The sequence below is a fragment of the Solenopsis invicta genome, chromosome 8 (assembly GCF_016802725.1).
Source record: "Solenopsis invicta isolate M01_SB chromosome 8, UNIL_Sinv_3.0, whole genome shotgun sequence".
In the NCBI taxonomy this organism is placed as follows: domain Eukaryota; kingdom Metazoa; phylum Arthropoda; class Insecta; order Hymenoptera; family Formicidae; genus Solenopsis; species Solenopsis invicta.
The window spans coordinates 9,412,007-9,428,426 of NC_052671.1; the positions used below are offsets into that span (position 1 = coordinate 9,412,007).

The window sequence follows — 16,420 nt, forward strand, 5'->3', positions numbered from 1 at the left end:
AAATTGCCTGGCCATAAGTCTAAATATTGACTATTGTTTTCAAATCTTTTTAAATGGTTTTCAATCTTTTGTTTTCGCAACATTCTGTACACACGATTGGACAAAAATGTCCAGCGCATTTCTTTTCAAATATTATGAACACCTGGCCAAATAGCAATCTCTATTCTCTTCCCAAAAAAAGTTTGGCATGTAGGAAACTGGCTTGGTGCTGACAGGTCGTGCATGTCCTTTATCCAGGGCGTTTAAGAAAACTACCTTGAGCCAGAAATGATTCTATTGTGTACAAAATTGCTTGTATACCTATAAATTTTTATTTCTTTCTTTGTTTTTAATCAATTTTTATTTACATTGGAGGGATTGAACAAGCTGTTGAAAGAAAATTAAAATTTAAACAATTTCGAGTTGAAATGTGAGAAACTCATTAAACACGGTGACATTAAAGACGTTATTAATACATCACTTTGTTAGCAACATCGCTAACATTTCAATATTACAAATAATATTTAAAAAATGTTTCTTGTAATTGGTTTAAAGTTTTTATAACTCTATATTAATAAATAAATGCATTATACCTTCAATTTATTTACGTTTATTTGCGTATATTAAAAATAGGTCAATGTCAACTTGAAGGCATGAAAGTACTTTTCCTTTACTTTTGTTACAAAGTTATGAATTTTTGTATAAAAACGTGTATTTCTCTGATTTTATCTATAATTTTAGCTGCAGTTAGTTATACCGTTTATATACAATTTTAAAAAATTAACTTCCATTATATCCATTATATTTCATTATTTTAATGACTAACGTATTTTAATTTGTAGAAATAATCGATTTCTGGTGGTATTTCTAGTACAATTTTGTACTTATTATGAAGTTACTGTTTACATACGCGATTTGTTTTGCCCTGTTATTATACTATCTTATTAGTATATTTTAATTTCCTCATGTATAAAATGAATTTACAAGCTTCTAGAGGTATTGGCCAGGAAATCAGAAAAATGTGCTACTATACTGCACATGTAGACATGTATAACGAGACCCCTCTAAATGTTGAACACACGGATAATTGTTTAGTCTCTTCGAGCGTTATTTCGATATACGTCGCATTAGTACTTTACGTGACCTAGTTGCTATTTAATAGTTTAGATCTCGTCGAGTTCTAACTATGAGCGGTAGAATCTGAATAATTCTTTGCTTGCAAACTTAACAAGTTTATTCAAGATCACGACCCGTGATAAGGTATTAGTTATGCCAGATCATACCCGCAGCGATAAAGAGTTACGTTATAGCATTACAGATTGCAGATTGCAAATTCGCAGTGTTCGTGGCCACGACGATTAGCGCTACGCTTCGACATAATGCCCAATGACATTAATGTGTTGTAATACAGTGGATGGATGCATCAGTTACGATGCTATACGCCTCGTCGCGTTTATCGAGAGGCGCACGAGCGTAATAGAATCTATCCTCTACGTCGCCGGATGTCGCGGGCTTCACCACGTCATATTGCATTGCGATCGGCGATTTCTCTTATCGCTGAAAGGCGTCGTAAAACGAGTTAGCGCGTCCGCGACGTTAGGAATTCTTGATGGCCCGTAAAACGTTGTTGCGCCTCCTGTCGCAAGTTTGTACGAGATAAATACCTCTTTTTTTTACAAAAAACTTGAATACATTATAATTCCATCGCGCTTGTTACATACTGTACAGTATACGTGCGCACGGGAACGATTTCTATTTTCAAGACATTAACTTCAATTGCGGTTCTCAATTCGATTCCGTCTAGAAAGAGCGTCAGTTAAACTTGAGTTAAAGATAATTGTCTAGAAAGAGAATCGGATAAACTTCAGTTAAGGATAATTGACGTTGCTAGGACTGAGTACGAATGCTGGGACTGCAAGGCGATATATATATTCCGGGACGTAAAGAGAGGCAAAAATCTTCTCGCGATCGCTGGGACCAATCGGTGCGCCCGCTCACCGATGTCGGACCTTGCGCAGACAGGAGAGCGGAATCTCTTCTGCTTCTTCTTGCTCGTCTCGGTATCTTCCTTTCCGTCGCGTCCATTCGCGACCATATTCGCATAGGCAGGACGTTGCTCCCTGAAAGTGCAGCCAGCCCGTCGTCGGCCAGCCAGCCAGACTTCTGTCTTGTCGATCGAACCACCTCGGCTACATCCGGCACGATTGCTACGATTGGCGATCTTCCAAAATTCGCGTACACATCGTATTCCTCTACTTTTGGCGCGATGTCTGCGTCGCCGAGATAAGATTCGGATTCGTCAGGATGAGATTCGCGGCCCAAGGTGAAAGCGCGGTTAATTGCCACGATATGCTGGCCAGTTTTATGATTTTCTCGAGAATGATCACTTCTGACAAGGTTTTTCGCTTGACGAGCTCGTACCTTGTTCTTGGCATACGTTTCAATTCGATGGCCCGTGAAGCTCGTCGTGATACTATAAATCTTGCATGACCGAGCCTTTTTCTAGCTCAATTTCGCGCTTTCGTTAGGTACTTGCGTAATATCGTACTCGTATTAATGTGCAAAAATTAAAAAAGTTATACATGTATATTTAAACCAGATTTAATTCAGATAGATAGGTGGCAAATTTTTATGAACAGAAAGTTGAATTTGAAATTATTTCATAACATATTACGTGTGTGAGCGGAATAAGAATTAGTCAACGAAGATAAAATATAACTATGGATAAAATATGTCCTTAAACTAGAGACAGCTAATGCTGTTGCTACCGAAGCTCATTTTATTAGTTGTTAAAATATAGGTGGTACAAAAAAAATATTTGCTGCTAGAATCAAATAACATTTATTATGCTATTTTCTTTCGTAATAAAAACTGGTAATATTTGTAGTGAAACTAAGAATCTTAAGCTGAGATTGTATTATATATTATATTATAGCTATTACATCGATGCTTTGAATTTTTTCTAATCAAACATCAGATTCCTAAATTTTAATTTTTAAATAGAAATCAATGAAATTGTAAAAACGTTTTATTTACTTTACATTTAGGAGCTCAATTTTAGGTGCTTGATTTCGAGAAATTTTCATAAAATGGAATTCTCTTGTTTCAAAACAAGAGTGAATAATTTCATAAGTCTGTGCCTTTCATTTTATTGTATAATTATCTATTTACGAAAAATACAGTCACATTTCGACGCGTCCATTTTTTTAACAACTAAAAACCAATTTTAATAGCAACGAAATTTGCTGTCTCTAGTTTAAAGACACATGTGTGTGTTAAATGATGTTAAAATTAAAATAAATATATTTACTTGAACAATAAAGTTGTTTTTTCAGTGAGCCTTAGAGTCTCATTTTATAGATGTGACATTTAAAAAATGTTTAACGAAGCTTTCCGATCGTCGAATGATCAAGGGGAACGGACATTCCGGATTCGCGAAGAGGAACGTGTTTCGCAAAGTACCGATCAGTGATTGTGCTTTAGGGAAAGGAGAGAACTTGTTTTTTGTTATCGCCGCCTGTGTTATGCAGGGTGTCCCTGACCAGAATACTGGGACTGACCGGCTAGGCGACAAATTTTCTTTGTTATCTTTGCGAGAGAATCTTGTCGCGAGCGCATACGTTATTCGGTCTGACTATTAAGGTGCGTTCGTGACTTTGGAGTTTGATGTTTGATAAAGACTCGGATTATTCTGCGAACATAAAATGCAAGAATACACAAAAGTTAATTTGCAATTGATGAGCAAACTTATCAAATGTTTACATTTCTACTTATATAAGTATTTTTATAACATTTGTAATATCTTCCTAGTTATATTAACTTTCATTGATAAAGTCTAATGTAAATTCGTTTCTCATGCACAAAAGAAATACGAACAAATATTTATTTAAGATTATTTCATTATTTTAACATTAATTAATTATTATTTTTTAATTTTAGTTTGTTCACTTTACTTGCGTTTTGAAAGATGGAGTTTCATCCTATCAATTAATTGAAATACAGATAAATTTAAATTTGTATCGAATATCTTTTAAGATTATTTAATTTTCTTTCATTGATGAACTTTCTAACTAAATGGTAACTATTATATTATAAAAATCTGATTGTTAACATCAGTATTTTAATGCACGAATAAATATCTCTTACAGGGACAATTACGCATAAATATCTGAAGTCAAACCGATTAATCAGTTTTTGGAAATTTTGTGATTTTAATACTAGAATATATTATGTTAGTGTAATTTTGTCAAGTTTCTTTACATGTCATTGTATCTCATTCAGTGAAGTTGATCATTTTAAAAGAGGCTCATATAAGATTTTTATTTTTGCCTCAAAATTGAGTTTGACATATCGCATATTTAATCCGTAAATTACCTGTATCTCGCAACACGTCAATTACAATCGCGAGTGTTTCAACAGTTGAAAGTATAGACAGGATAAAGGGAAAAATCTTCATGATGCAAGCGAGATTTGCACGAATAATAAGGCGTAAATTAGGGCCCATTATCTGACCTACCGTAATAAATGCGTAATAACAGTGGCGGTGATGACGCCGATGGTGACGTACGGTTATCGTAAGGAGAACATTTCTGTATCTGTTAGCGCTGAAGAAAGTCCCGCCGACACGTAACGCGGTATTGTTTCAAGTGGCTGTAGGAAGTCTGATTACCATAATACGTACTTGTACTTGTTAGTACGCGCGGCAAATATCTCTGCTATTTCACAACTGATAGATGAACGTCTTGATTTCCGGTGTGCCCCTCTCAAATGAAAGCTCATGTAATGATACTAACACGAAACGCAATGTCAACGAACGAAAGAGAAGCTTTAAGTGAAGATCTGACAACGATTCCGCGCGAAAGCCAAAGAAATCTCTATAATTTATTATTGTATAAAAAAATTTTATTATTATAATAGATTTGTGAGAGATTTTTATAATTTTTAGTAGCATGTATGAAAGAATTAATTTTTATTTAGGAGCATTGAGATGATGAAGTTTTCTGTCGATCTCTATTATTGTAATTTATAAATTGTAACTTTAATTGTAATTTGCAGACTTTGTTCTAACAAAATGCAATCGATTAAAAGTATATGTCAAGTGACCACCTTGTCGCAATTATTCATACATCATATTTTGCATATTAACGGTAATACTAATAGGGCTTGGTACCGGTCTTTATTTGATTAGTAATATAGTAAGTTGTAAACTTTGTTGTTCATTCTTCCTTTTAGAAAAACCTCTTTGTAAAATAAACATTTTTTACTTTTCTAAAAGTTTTTCTATTCTTTCAAGACTAAATGCTTTAAAAACATTTTTACAGCGTGTAGCACAAAACATAACAATTCTGTTAAAATTAATTGACGATATAAATGAAATATGGAAAACTGTTGACTATATTATGTGATAAACTAAAAAACTATTGCGATAACTCATTATAATTTATTGATTAAACTTACTACTTAAATAAACCTTCAAAATAATATATTTTATATTTAATCTGCTTGAAAAAAAATATCCTCTATTATCTAATATGATAACATTTAAACTAAATGTTACAGAATTTCAATTTTCGTTAATCTTAAAAATATTACATTGATATGTCTCGACATGAGAGAACTTATAAACCAACAAAAGATAAAACACAACAATATATATCAATATAGTTGAAGCTGATAGTAAAGTAGTAAATAATCTAAACATATTTTAATATAGAAGTCTGGAAGAATAAAATTAATATTAGACAATAATACGGATCGAGAATTTACATAGCGATATATTTACTTTGTTTAATCATATGTATGGTTATGTAAACTTTTTAGAATTATTAAATAGTTTTATATAGAAAACATTCTTTATTTAAATAAATTAAAATTATGATTAAATAAAACATTCTTATATAATAACAAAACACTATTGTCTTATTATTTTAATTCTATTATGAAATGAATTAGAAGCAATTTAAGATCGTCCAAGCGAATAGTAATTTAAGATAGCAAAGAACATACTCCTTATAGCAAGCTGAATTTAACAGTTTGTCTCTAAACAGTACATTCTTCGTCGTCTCAAGTTTTTGTTCTTGTAAGGCTTTAATACGCTCTTCTATTGTGTTAACACAAATAAATCTGAAAAATGTAAAAATGTTAAAATAAGTTTAAGGAACATACGTGCGCGGATATCAGAAACGATTTATTAACTTGTGGATGTAGACATTTTTTCTTTGACAAAAATGATAAATTCTATCTTGCGTCTGCGTCTTTAAGCCTGGATTCTCATGCAGACATCGGCGCTGTGATACCGAGTGCTGATTGAGAAAAACGAGTAAAGCAAGTGCTATTTACCCCCACCTATTTTTCATCAATCAACACTCGGTGTCAAAGCGCCGATGTCTGCATTTGTTATTATTCGACATTCTCCGTACGGCTAGCGGGGTGGGATTAAACTTGATTGGCGATAATTTTATTCGGTTTTTTTTTGTGCTGTTATTACGATTGCGTCAGGCTTGTTGCCATCCGATATTATATCACTTTGTTCCACGTCTTCCTGATCCTTGCAATGCTAGATCCGAAAAGCATACAACAAAATGATATATAGTGGATATGGAAAACTTGAATTTATTGTCCTAAATGAACAACATTGCTGTAGGACATCAAATGTTGTCGACGGTCATGAACATTTCGCCACCACTTGATTCCCCACAGCATCATTATTATAAATCCATCGATTTCGGTGAATTTTCTCGCTGGCACATGCGTTCTTGTAGTTTCTGTATCAGGTAGCAGTTTGACATTGCCTTCAATAATCTGTAAAAAAAAGACAAATAAGAATCCATATATAAAAAATATTTATATTAAGTATCTATATAAAATATTGTATAAAATAACATAATAAAATAAAAATTTTAAACCATTTTAACAGCCGATGTCTTATGTACTCACAGTGTATGACACTGCAATCTTTAATTACTAGATGACATTTACCTAATTCAAAATTCTTGATCTTACTAATCGAATGGTTTTTGGACCGGACGAACGGTTGGTGTATCATCATCATCATCATCATCATCATCACTAAATTGGTCTTTATCCCTGTATATATAAACATTTATAAAAAAATTTACTTTTATTAATGATTATATTTTAATCATTTATTTCAATATATTATGATAAATGATGCGTGATAAAGGCTGCGTTTGCCGAGCGTGCTGTCAGTGTTATTGCGCTATTTGATATTTATTTTATGTATAATGATCGATAAAGATAAAATGAATAGTGCGTTTTCCGAATGCAGCCAAAGCATGAGAAAAAGACAATAAGAGAAAAATAATAGAAAAGTTTAGTAGTAATTTTAAATTACATTGGAAAAATGCGACAGAGATGTGAGGACAACATAAAAAAAATACACTAAATTACAAGTGCGCGCGTGCGCGTACATCCGTACATGTTGATGATATAAATAAATAACTTAAAAAATTTTAGATTAATTAGGACTATGTAACAAAAGAGTAACTGAAGTTGTAGCGCGGGGAGGACGGGGGGTAGTCCCTTGCGAAGCTAGTACGTTCTTAGATTTGAGAACTGGGCATCAAGGATAGAATAGCCAAGTGAACTTTCGACATGAGATTGCAATTTCACGAGATTTCTCACGTTTATTAAATTTTCAACACAAGAAATGAGGCTGCACGGTTGTGACAAGAAGGGGGAGCGAACGGTCGGAGATCTCGACGCTGGTTTCTCGCTGCTACACGACACGCGACTGGAAATCTTCTGGATGAAACCGAGTTCGGAAGCGACTGATATCTCGACGCGGACAACAGAAAATTGTAGCGACCTAATCGCGATCACGAATGCGAAAGACAAATTATAGATACTTGAAAAGTCTCGGCACGTAATGGCGGCAAATCGGAGCACACGGCGGTGAAGAAAGTGCGAAAATTGCGGAATTCACAGGCAATCGAAATCGTCACGAATATTGATACGGCTCGCGGCGCAAGACGTTAAATTTAAGGGAACGATAACAAAATGAAAATTTCCCGCACACACAGATCGGCACGCGTACTTCGATTCGCACTTCCGATGGTATCACAATTAACGAACTAACGACATTACTTTACAACGAGCAAGTAGCCGGGTCGCACCACTACGATTTGCGCGAATGCCCGAATTCGTGGCTCTGCGCAGATTGTCGCAAGTTCGGCGCCGCATGATTTCCGCGTGATCGGTATATGATCTTCGTGAACGATTTACTGGGTGAGCGCGGAGACTCTCCAATACGACGCTTGAAATTAAATTTCTATAATGCTGACGCGAATACGGAACAGAAGATAATGCAAAGAAGAGGAAATATAAAAAATCTGTGTAAAAAATGATATATTATAAAAAAGAAGTCTTTTTTTTTTTTGTTAAATAGCAGCAATCTCATCGATGAAATATTCACTTCTTCGGCATGTCAACCGATACGTTGCAATCAACTAGGTACTCGTCAGGTCGTTGGATGGCTCTTTACGTAGAACGAGTATAAGGTCGCAGGTGTTTGATTCCAGGAAGCCCGCATATACGAATTTTTAATTCGTATCTTCAAAGATAATACGGCTTGGGATCACTCCTGGCCAGATTTCCTGACACTTGCCGTCTTATTAAAAATGGTACTGAGGTTCTGTAGAAGCCAGAAATCCAAAGACCAAAAAGACAAAAAAATTCCTTAACTCTTCAGGTGAAATCAAGTTTGATAAATATGCGTGTTTTATTTGTTTGAGATTTTTTCTACATACAGCAAATTCACTAAACTTGTCACCATTAAAAAAAAGTATGGAAATCCATGTCTCATTTGTTTGAGATTTCACCTGCAGAGTCAGGGAATTTTTTCTTATCTTTTTTTTGGCCTTTGAGTTTCTGGCTTCTACAGAGCCACAATATTATTTTTAATAAGACGGCAAGTGTCAGGAACTCTGGCCAGGGGTGATCCCAAGCCGTATTATTTTTAAAAATACGAATTAAAAATTTGTATATGCGGGCTTCCTGGGATCGAATACCTGCGACCTTATACTCGCTCTACATAGAGAGCCATCCAACAACCTGACGAGTGCCTAGTTGATGACGGTTGCAATATGACGGTTGACAGGCCGAAGAAGTGAGTATTTCATCGATGAAATCGCTGCTGTTTAATAAAAAAAGATTTCTTTTTTTTCATCGAAGGTGAAAAGGACGGCGGCTTCTTGTATTGATCTTTTAAAACGGACATTCTTCCTGTTACGCAGATTCTGATTATTATTCAAAAAAAGAAAGGAAGGATGGAATAATATCCACGAAATTTAAACTTTTCCCTTGGACTAACTCGCACCACCTTCTGTGAAGGTTTATATGCAAATGTTTGACCTACGCGAACGCGTGGTTAAATTGTATTTGAAACATAGAACTTATCACTTAGACTCCACATGAATCTCGTCGAATTAAATTTATGAAAACTTTCTATCCGTTTATCGTAGCTCTTTTTCTCCGTCGATCTATTTGTTCTATCACTCTGTGGCAGGTTTACGTCTTCTTGAGTATACAGAGCACACTATGAATAATGATTCGCGCACAATGTGAAATCCCGATTTATCATGCGAGTCTTTTTGTGGAAGTAACGTTGTTCGTTGAACAGCTCGTTAGGCTGCGGCGGTGGTATAGAAGCATGCGATGTACCCTTAAATCTCGGCACGGGAACATTTCAGCGCCCCGGTCGTAACGAACGGGGTCGACATGCGAACGAATAAACGATCACGCCGGGCCGAAGCGCGCCGCGCGTGTTTCGCTAGAATCCCGAAAAGCGGGTTAATGCTCCCGCAGCACGAAACAACTTCCTAAAATAATCGCAGACTTCCTTCGTATCGTCGATATTCCGGCGCATCGCAATATTCAAAGTTCATTTGCACCGTTTAACTCCGGTGATCTTGAACGCGCTGTTCGAACAAGGGTTTTGATTTTTGAAGTTACAGAAACGTTGATAGTAAATCTCGCTCTGCGAGTTTTACTATCAAAACGGATAATAAAGCATCTTCTATATTTAATGAAAATATGTTATTTGTGACATTGTCTAATAGTTGTCTAAATAGTTTATAGTGATTTTGTTTATACCGCTAATTTTTTGTATAGATTTAATATTAATAGCTGAGGGGGCCAAGAAGTCTTAATATAATATTAGCAAATTTTAAAGGTTTTATTTATCAAATTACTTATTACAGAAATATTGGCTCAAAATGTTTCCATATATTTTACAAAATTATTTCAAAACTCGCTTATGTTAGAATGATGCGAAAGATTTTTCTCGTTCTTCCATCTTGTCTTATATTAGATGAAGCTAGAAAACCAAAGTTCTTTAAAAAAAGAGATTGAAAAATTTTTCCGTAGATGAAAAAGAGAATATAATGAAAATCCGTGGCAGCAATTTTGCCATGAGTTTTCTGAAACTTTGTTTTCAATTTTATCTGATATGTAAATATGGAACTTTTCATCTTACAGCTATTTCTTTTTTTCTCAAATATTGCATTTTGCACATTATCGTAAATGGAATGATTCTTTAAACAAAATTAAATTTACGTACTTCACGCACAGTATAAAATCATTTATCAATGCATAATTCCAAATATAATATATATATCTTAACGATTGCTTTTGATCTTAAGCTTTTTCATCTGACGGAAATTTAACAAGAAACTTATCGTGATTCTTTAATTTCTTTATATTATGTGCTTTTATAGCTACATCTTAAGATTAAACTTCATTAAAATAAAAAATCTACTTATGAGATGAAAATGGTATTATTTATCTTTCTGAAAGTTTAATCTATTGAAATTCTTTTTCCATCTCTTACCCATTTTTATTAAGTCGCTTTTTTTAAGTCAATGTGCCACTTTTCCATCTTCATGTTCACGACAAGTGGTGCATGGTGCCGATGTCGTTGATGTATAGCCATGTGGAGACACTTTGACTAACCTATATAAAGATGGAAAAAATATTTGCTATATCGATCGCTTCCATCGTTTTCTTCTATTTCATTTTGCCACGACTAAAATTCAATCTTCGACTGGCGCCAGAATATTAATGACGCTTCTGTGCCCCTTCTGCTCTCTTCGTTATCGTCATCCACTTAGAGATTCCATTCTTTTACGATCGATGTGCATCGCTGTTTCAGAATGTAATTTGCGCGTTGCGATTTTTTATTGTGGAATTATCTCTGGCGTTGTGCTTTCTATCGTCTTCGAAGCAACAGGTGCGATGCGTAACTAGCCACAATTCGGATCGGATAATATAATTGTTATATGTTTCAGAAATGCTCATTTTTTTCATGAAATTATTTTTAAACTTTAGTATCTACAATATTATGATAAATAATACAAGCTCGAGCGTCTTATGTGAAATTCATAAGCACAGATGATTACCCTCGTAATACAAAAATACATATCGATCGGAATGTTCTGGTTTAGTCCGAAAATTAATTTATAATTGGCATTGCAGTATTATCTTTTCAAAGAAGCTTCAATGATCTGCTCTAGCTGTTTTAGAAACAAAGTCTTTTTTTCATCTAATCGAAATGAATTAACGGCTATATTCATTTTGCATAATTGTTTTTCCCTTTAATTACAAATAATAAATTTAAGAACTTTTAGATAATATCTTTGATTATTGCTTCTCTCATTGCTTTTATTTTCTTTATTAATAAAAATAAATTATATAAAATTAAACTATATAAAATAAATCTGAACATAATAAGAAACTGCGCGATAAGATGTTTTTAATTTTAAGAAGTGTGTATTAATAAATCATAGTTCGGAGATAAATATGCGTTATCTAACTATATAAATAAGTGTTATCAAACTACATGCACATAATTAAACAAACGATAAAACCAGTAAGTTGACTGAATTTTGGATTATTTATTTTATAAACAATAAATCTCTAAAAATACTCATGTGTAAGTTTTATATATTTGAGTAATCCAGATACATTAGCAAGATCTCATATTATTGAGATTTAACGTTAAATATGTACAAACGAATAAAAAATTTAATGACAAAAAACTTTTGAGTGATATATACATTCATGTGATAATACGCTCAAGTTTTAAAAAATGAGTAAGTATTCTTCAAGGTACATTTTAACATTTAAGATAAGTATAATTAAATGTTAAAATGTACCTTGAAAAAGTTTTGAAATGCTCGAAAGTAAAAATGTCTTGTAACAAATGTCGACTATTGCCTATTAGCATATTAGCACTACTACATAACGGTAAGCTTTTAAACAAATAACTTCACAAATAATTACTACAATTTGTCACAACAGAAATAATATCTACATAATTTATAATAATAAAAATCTTAGAAAACCGCTCGTGTTTTGAATAAACAAAAAGTATAATATTAGAAACGGTCAATTTTAACGAGCACAAATTAAATAAGCAATTTAAGTTACAATAATATAATTAGTTAAGTAGTACAATTAATTAGGGACGACGTTTCGGGGACGGCTTTACTTAGCCTTCATCAGCCTATAAAGTATATATATGTAATAATTAAATGATTTATAATATTATCTTCTCCTTGATATATTTATAATTCATTTTAAATTATATATACATTTTTCTTTTTCTCTGTATCCTACTCAATAATTATCTTGTAATTATAAGAACAAAATGTTAATTTAGTAATAATCACTAATACATACTTAAGTCCGTTTGTTACGCCTACATTAAAAGGAATTCATTCGATTATCATGAAATCGCAAAGTGTAAGTAAACGAGACAATTGAAGCCGTTTGTACAAATTACGCATGAATTTGCGTGGTTCTTTAAACCCGATTAATGGAAAACACACGTTGTTTGTCGAAAAATTATCCGATCTCTATTACAATTATCGGAAAAAATTCAAACATCATTACGTGATTAACTAGCGCGGTGGTTGTTTTATTTTGAAACTGCTGCTCATGCGATAGAAACAGAAAGAAGTCGCTGCGATTATGCGAAAAACACGATATAAACTGAGATAACAGCTCGATGTTTTTTTTGCAACTGCATAGATCGTTTAAAAATTTTATATTAGATATCTCGATTTCTTGAAATTGTTATACAGGCATACGAAGCTGCGTCGAGAATAAATATCGCGATGAAAAGTGGAAATTTATAAATACAAAAGAATATATACGATTATATTCCACATTTACAAATATTGAGAAGAAAAAAGAATTATATAATCATTTAATACGTGATATATATTACGTTCTATACATGCTGAAAAGATTATCTCCAAGTTTTAATATATTCAATTAAAATCGCTAAATTATATGTGTGACTGGTTGTAAATCGTCGTGCAAAGAAAGTCGAATTAATCATACACGTAGAATAATTATTTGCATGATCTATTTTTCAGATTTACTAATTGTTATGTCAGCGGACAGGAATGATGCCTGTGACCTTTATTAAGATCTTACCGATTACTCACGATGGTCTCATCCCGGCAAAAAACCTGTGCGCGCGCTCGTGCGTTCGATTTTTTTTTCGCCATTGTATAACTGTTATAAGTGAACATACACGTGCCTGTGGAGCACAGGGGTATAGTGAGAGGATACGCGCAAATAGAAGTAGAGGTAGACCGAAAAGAACGATTTCACCGTGGTGCCTTTGAATTAATTATTTGATGTTATCCCGTATGAATAATTCAGTCTTTGGCGAATGGGATGAGTCTTAGAGAGAGAAACCTTCACGAGAAGTAGAAGCTAGAAAATGGAATTGCCTTTTGATTTATCACCAGTACAGTCGAGCGAAATGTATACTTTTTCAAATTTTCTGCAAGAAATTCACGCAGCCTCGGACTTTCTTCCTCCTCATATTTTTCGTGGAGATAACCGATGCCTGGAGCTATCATGAATATTGCGCTTATGACACTATTCTTAACAACAAACGTTCTAATTAGTGATAAATAAATTATCATTGCAATTAGTAATATTAATTATTAGATACTTTTTCCCATTAAAACAAACAACTTTTCTTCATTGCAAAGAAAATTAGTTTCTTTTATGCAAAAGGTTCCATTATATTATGATTGTATTTTTGCTCTGTATTTGTAATTATCTTTTATGAGAAAATTCTTATAATTCTTTAACCCATAAAATTCACTTATAATTTAAAAAATTAGAAAAAATTTCAATTATCGACAAATAATTACTGAAACACACATTTTTTTCTGTACATTTTTTCGATATAATTTTTTTAATTTAATTTTGAATAATGTATCATTGTATATTGCAAATTAAATCTGTGTTTATTACAAATTTTGAAATCTAGAAAAGCTTTCGACGTTTTTACAGCTTGCATATAGTACATCTTTGTCAATGACATTAATTAAGTTTATGCAAAAAATGCAAGTATTTGATGTGAAACGTTTAGTATTAAAATATTTTATTGAAAATAGAATTGTATATTATGTAGTATAAATTGGTATGTATTTGCATGTACATATATGCAACATTACTAACATATTACTAATAAGTACAAAGAGAATTTAAGACGAACTTATTTATATATACGATTCATGTATTAATTCTCGTATAATTCTTTTTTAGTATTATTTATTTATATATTTCTTCAAGTTCTATTTAAGTCGTTTAATTCTGTTTTTATCGCGTACATGTATTGCAATGCCGAAATGTTATACCGAATAGCTGATTTATTATATGAACATCTGTACCGAGCGTGTCCAAAACACATTAATTATCATTGCCATAGTTTGGCAATACGGAGCGTACGGATAATGCTCTCTTCTATTTGGCATCTAACGAATATATTATGCTTCGTGTTTATCGCTGGTTGAATTCTGATGTTTCGTAAATTATAAATCATGAAATGATTGGAGAAATATTGATACATATTATTTTTTTATATATTTGCTAGTCGTAAATAAGTTTACGTGCCGTATTTTATAACTTGATAGATGAAGAATAGTAATTTACCTGTTCCATTTTAGTTATGCAGGCACAAGTTTAAAACTGAATGAACAACAAGTAATATTCTGCAAATAAGCGCAAACATCGCGATAATACAAATGTAAATTGCATAATTAAAAAAACATTACAGTGCTATGTTATATCTAAAATTACATTCTAAGAGATGTAAAGGATGCTTAAGAAAGTTACGAAGAATTGAAAATTCAATTATCCACCAGAGAGCTGCGACTTAATTCTCGCGATTTTGTTTTCGTTTCAGGATACTTCGGCAAGTATTTGAACAAATACAACGGCTCGTACATACCGCCAGGATGGCGGGAATGGGGTGGCCTTATAATGAACTCCCGCTACTACAACTACAGCGTCAACATGAACGGCAAAAAGATAAAGCACGGCTTTGACTACAGCCGGGACTATTATCCGGATCTGATAGCCAACGACAGCGTGGCTTTCCTCAGGCAGAGCAAACACAATTTCGCCCGGAAGCCTGTGATGCTAGTCGCGAGCTTCCCGGCGCCGCACGGCCCGGAGGACTCGGCGCCGCAGTTCTCGCATCTCTTCTTCAACGTCACCACTCATCAGTGAGTACAATGGACTTTCTGACTGTCTACTCCGATTTTTTGCGATCGCGACGTTACCCCTTGGCAGCGGAACGCACGCGGTCTGATGCGAACCGTAGACTTTTTTGCAAACCGGTTCCCGTTTCGCTCGATGCCGTTCGCTCGCCGATCAGCGATAAATTCGTGGGACGGCACATGAGCGCACATGTCTAATCGTAAACGGAATGTCGTTTTCCGATCAAGAGAATTGAAAATAAGCGAATTATACCGTGGCATCTGCTTCCTAAGCTACGTAGAAGCTGCGTAATAAGCTACTTTTATTCAATTTTTCTCTCTCTCTCTCTCTCTCTCTCTCTCTTTCTCTTTCTCTCGTCCTGTTCTTTTTACGTTTGATGTAAAATTTAATTGAAGTGAAGTTTCACTATTTGATTGGATTCGATAATATTTGCAGTATAAGTACGGTAGAAAATACATCGTTTTATACGTAGCTACGTAAAATCAGAATTAATTAATCCTTTGATTTCTAGTCTTGAACGTTTGTTTACATAATCGGAAAAGAGATTAAATCAAGTGGAAAACACTGCTATTGGTTTTAAGAACCAATGCAAATCATAATTTTATGATCCGTTCAAACTTGATATTAGAGCAAAATTTTAAAAATTAGATTTAATACATTTGTTTCATCAGATAATTAAAAAATTAGCTTCAAGAGTAAAGAATTCTGTTGCGAAAAATACCGTGCGATATTAATCGTATGAGCAGTGATGGGTAAAATACTTTTAAAATGTATCTAAATACAGATTAAAATGTACATAGATACATTGTTGGATATTTTAAAAGTATCTCGGATGGATATCAGGTACTTTAAAATGCTTGAAAAGTATCTTAATGTATTATAGTGGAAAATG

General features: G+C 33.4%; 1 protein-coding gene and 1 long non-coding RNA gene across 3 annotated transcripts in view; one reads left to right on the top strand and one right to left on the bottom strand.

Moving 5' to 3' along the window:
• Positions 1 to 16,420, top strand: part of LOC105200899 (extracellular sulfatase SULF-1 homolog) — an 86,603-nt gene that overhangs the window by 52,518 nt on the left and 17,665 nt on the right. For both annotated transcript variants that reach the window (XM_011168702.3, XM_011168701.3), the window contains exon 6: positions 15,212 to 15,533. In XM_011168702.3, coding sequence (XP_011167004.2) covers positions 15,212 to 15,533 — 322 coding nt within the window. The remainder of the gene's footprint in view (positions 1 to 15,211; positions 15,534 to 16,420) is intronic.
• Positions 6,677 to 7,068, bottom strand: LOC113002934. The gene is made up of 2 exons (XR_003268186.2): positions 6,958 to 7,068; positions 6,677 to 6,780 (listed from the first exon to the last, which is right to left on the bottom strand). It is a non-coding gene; the product is annotated as an uncharacterized LOC113002934 (long non-coding RNA).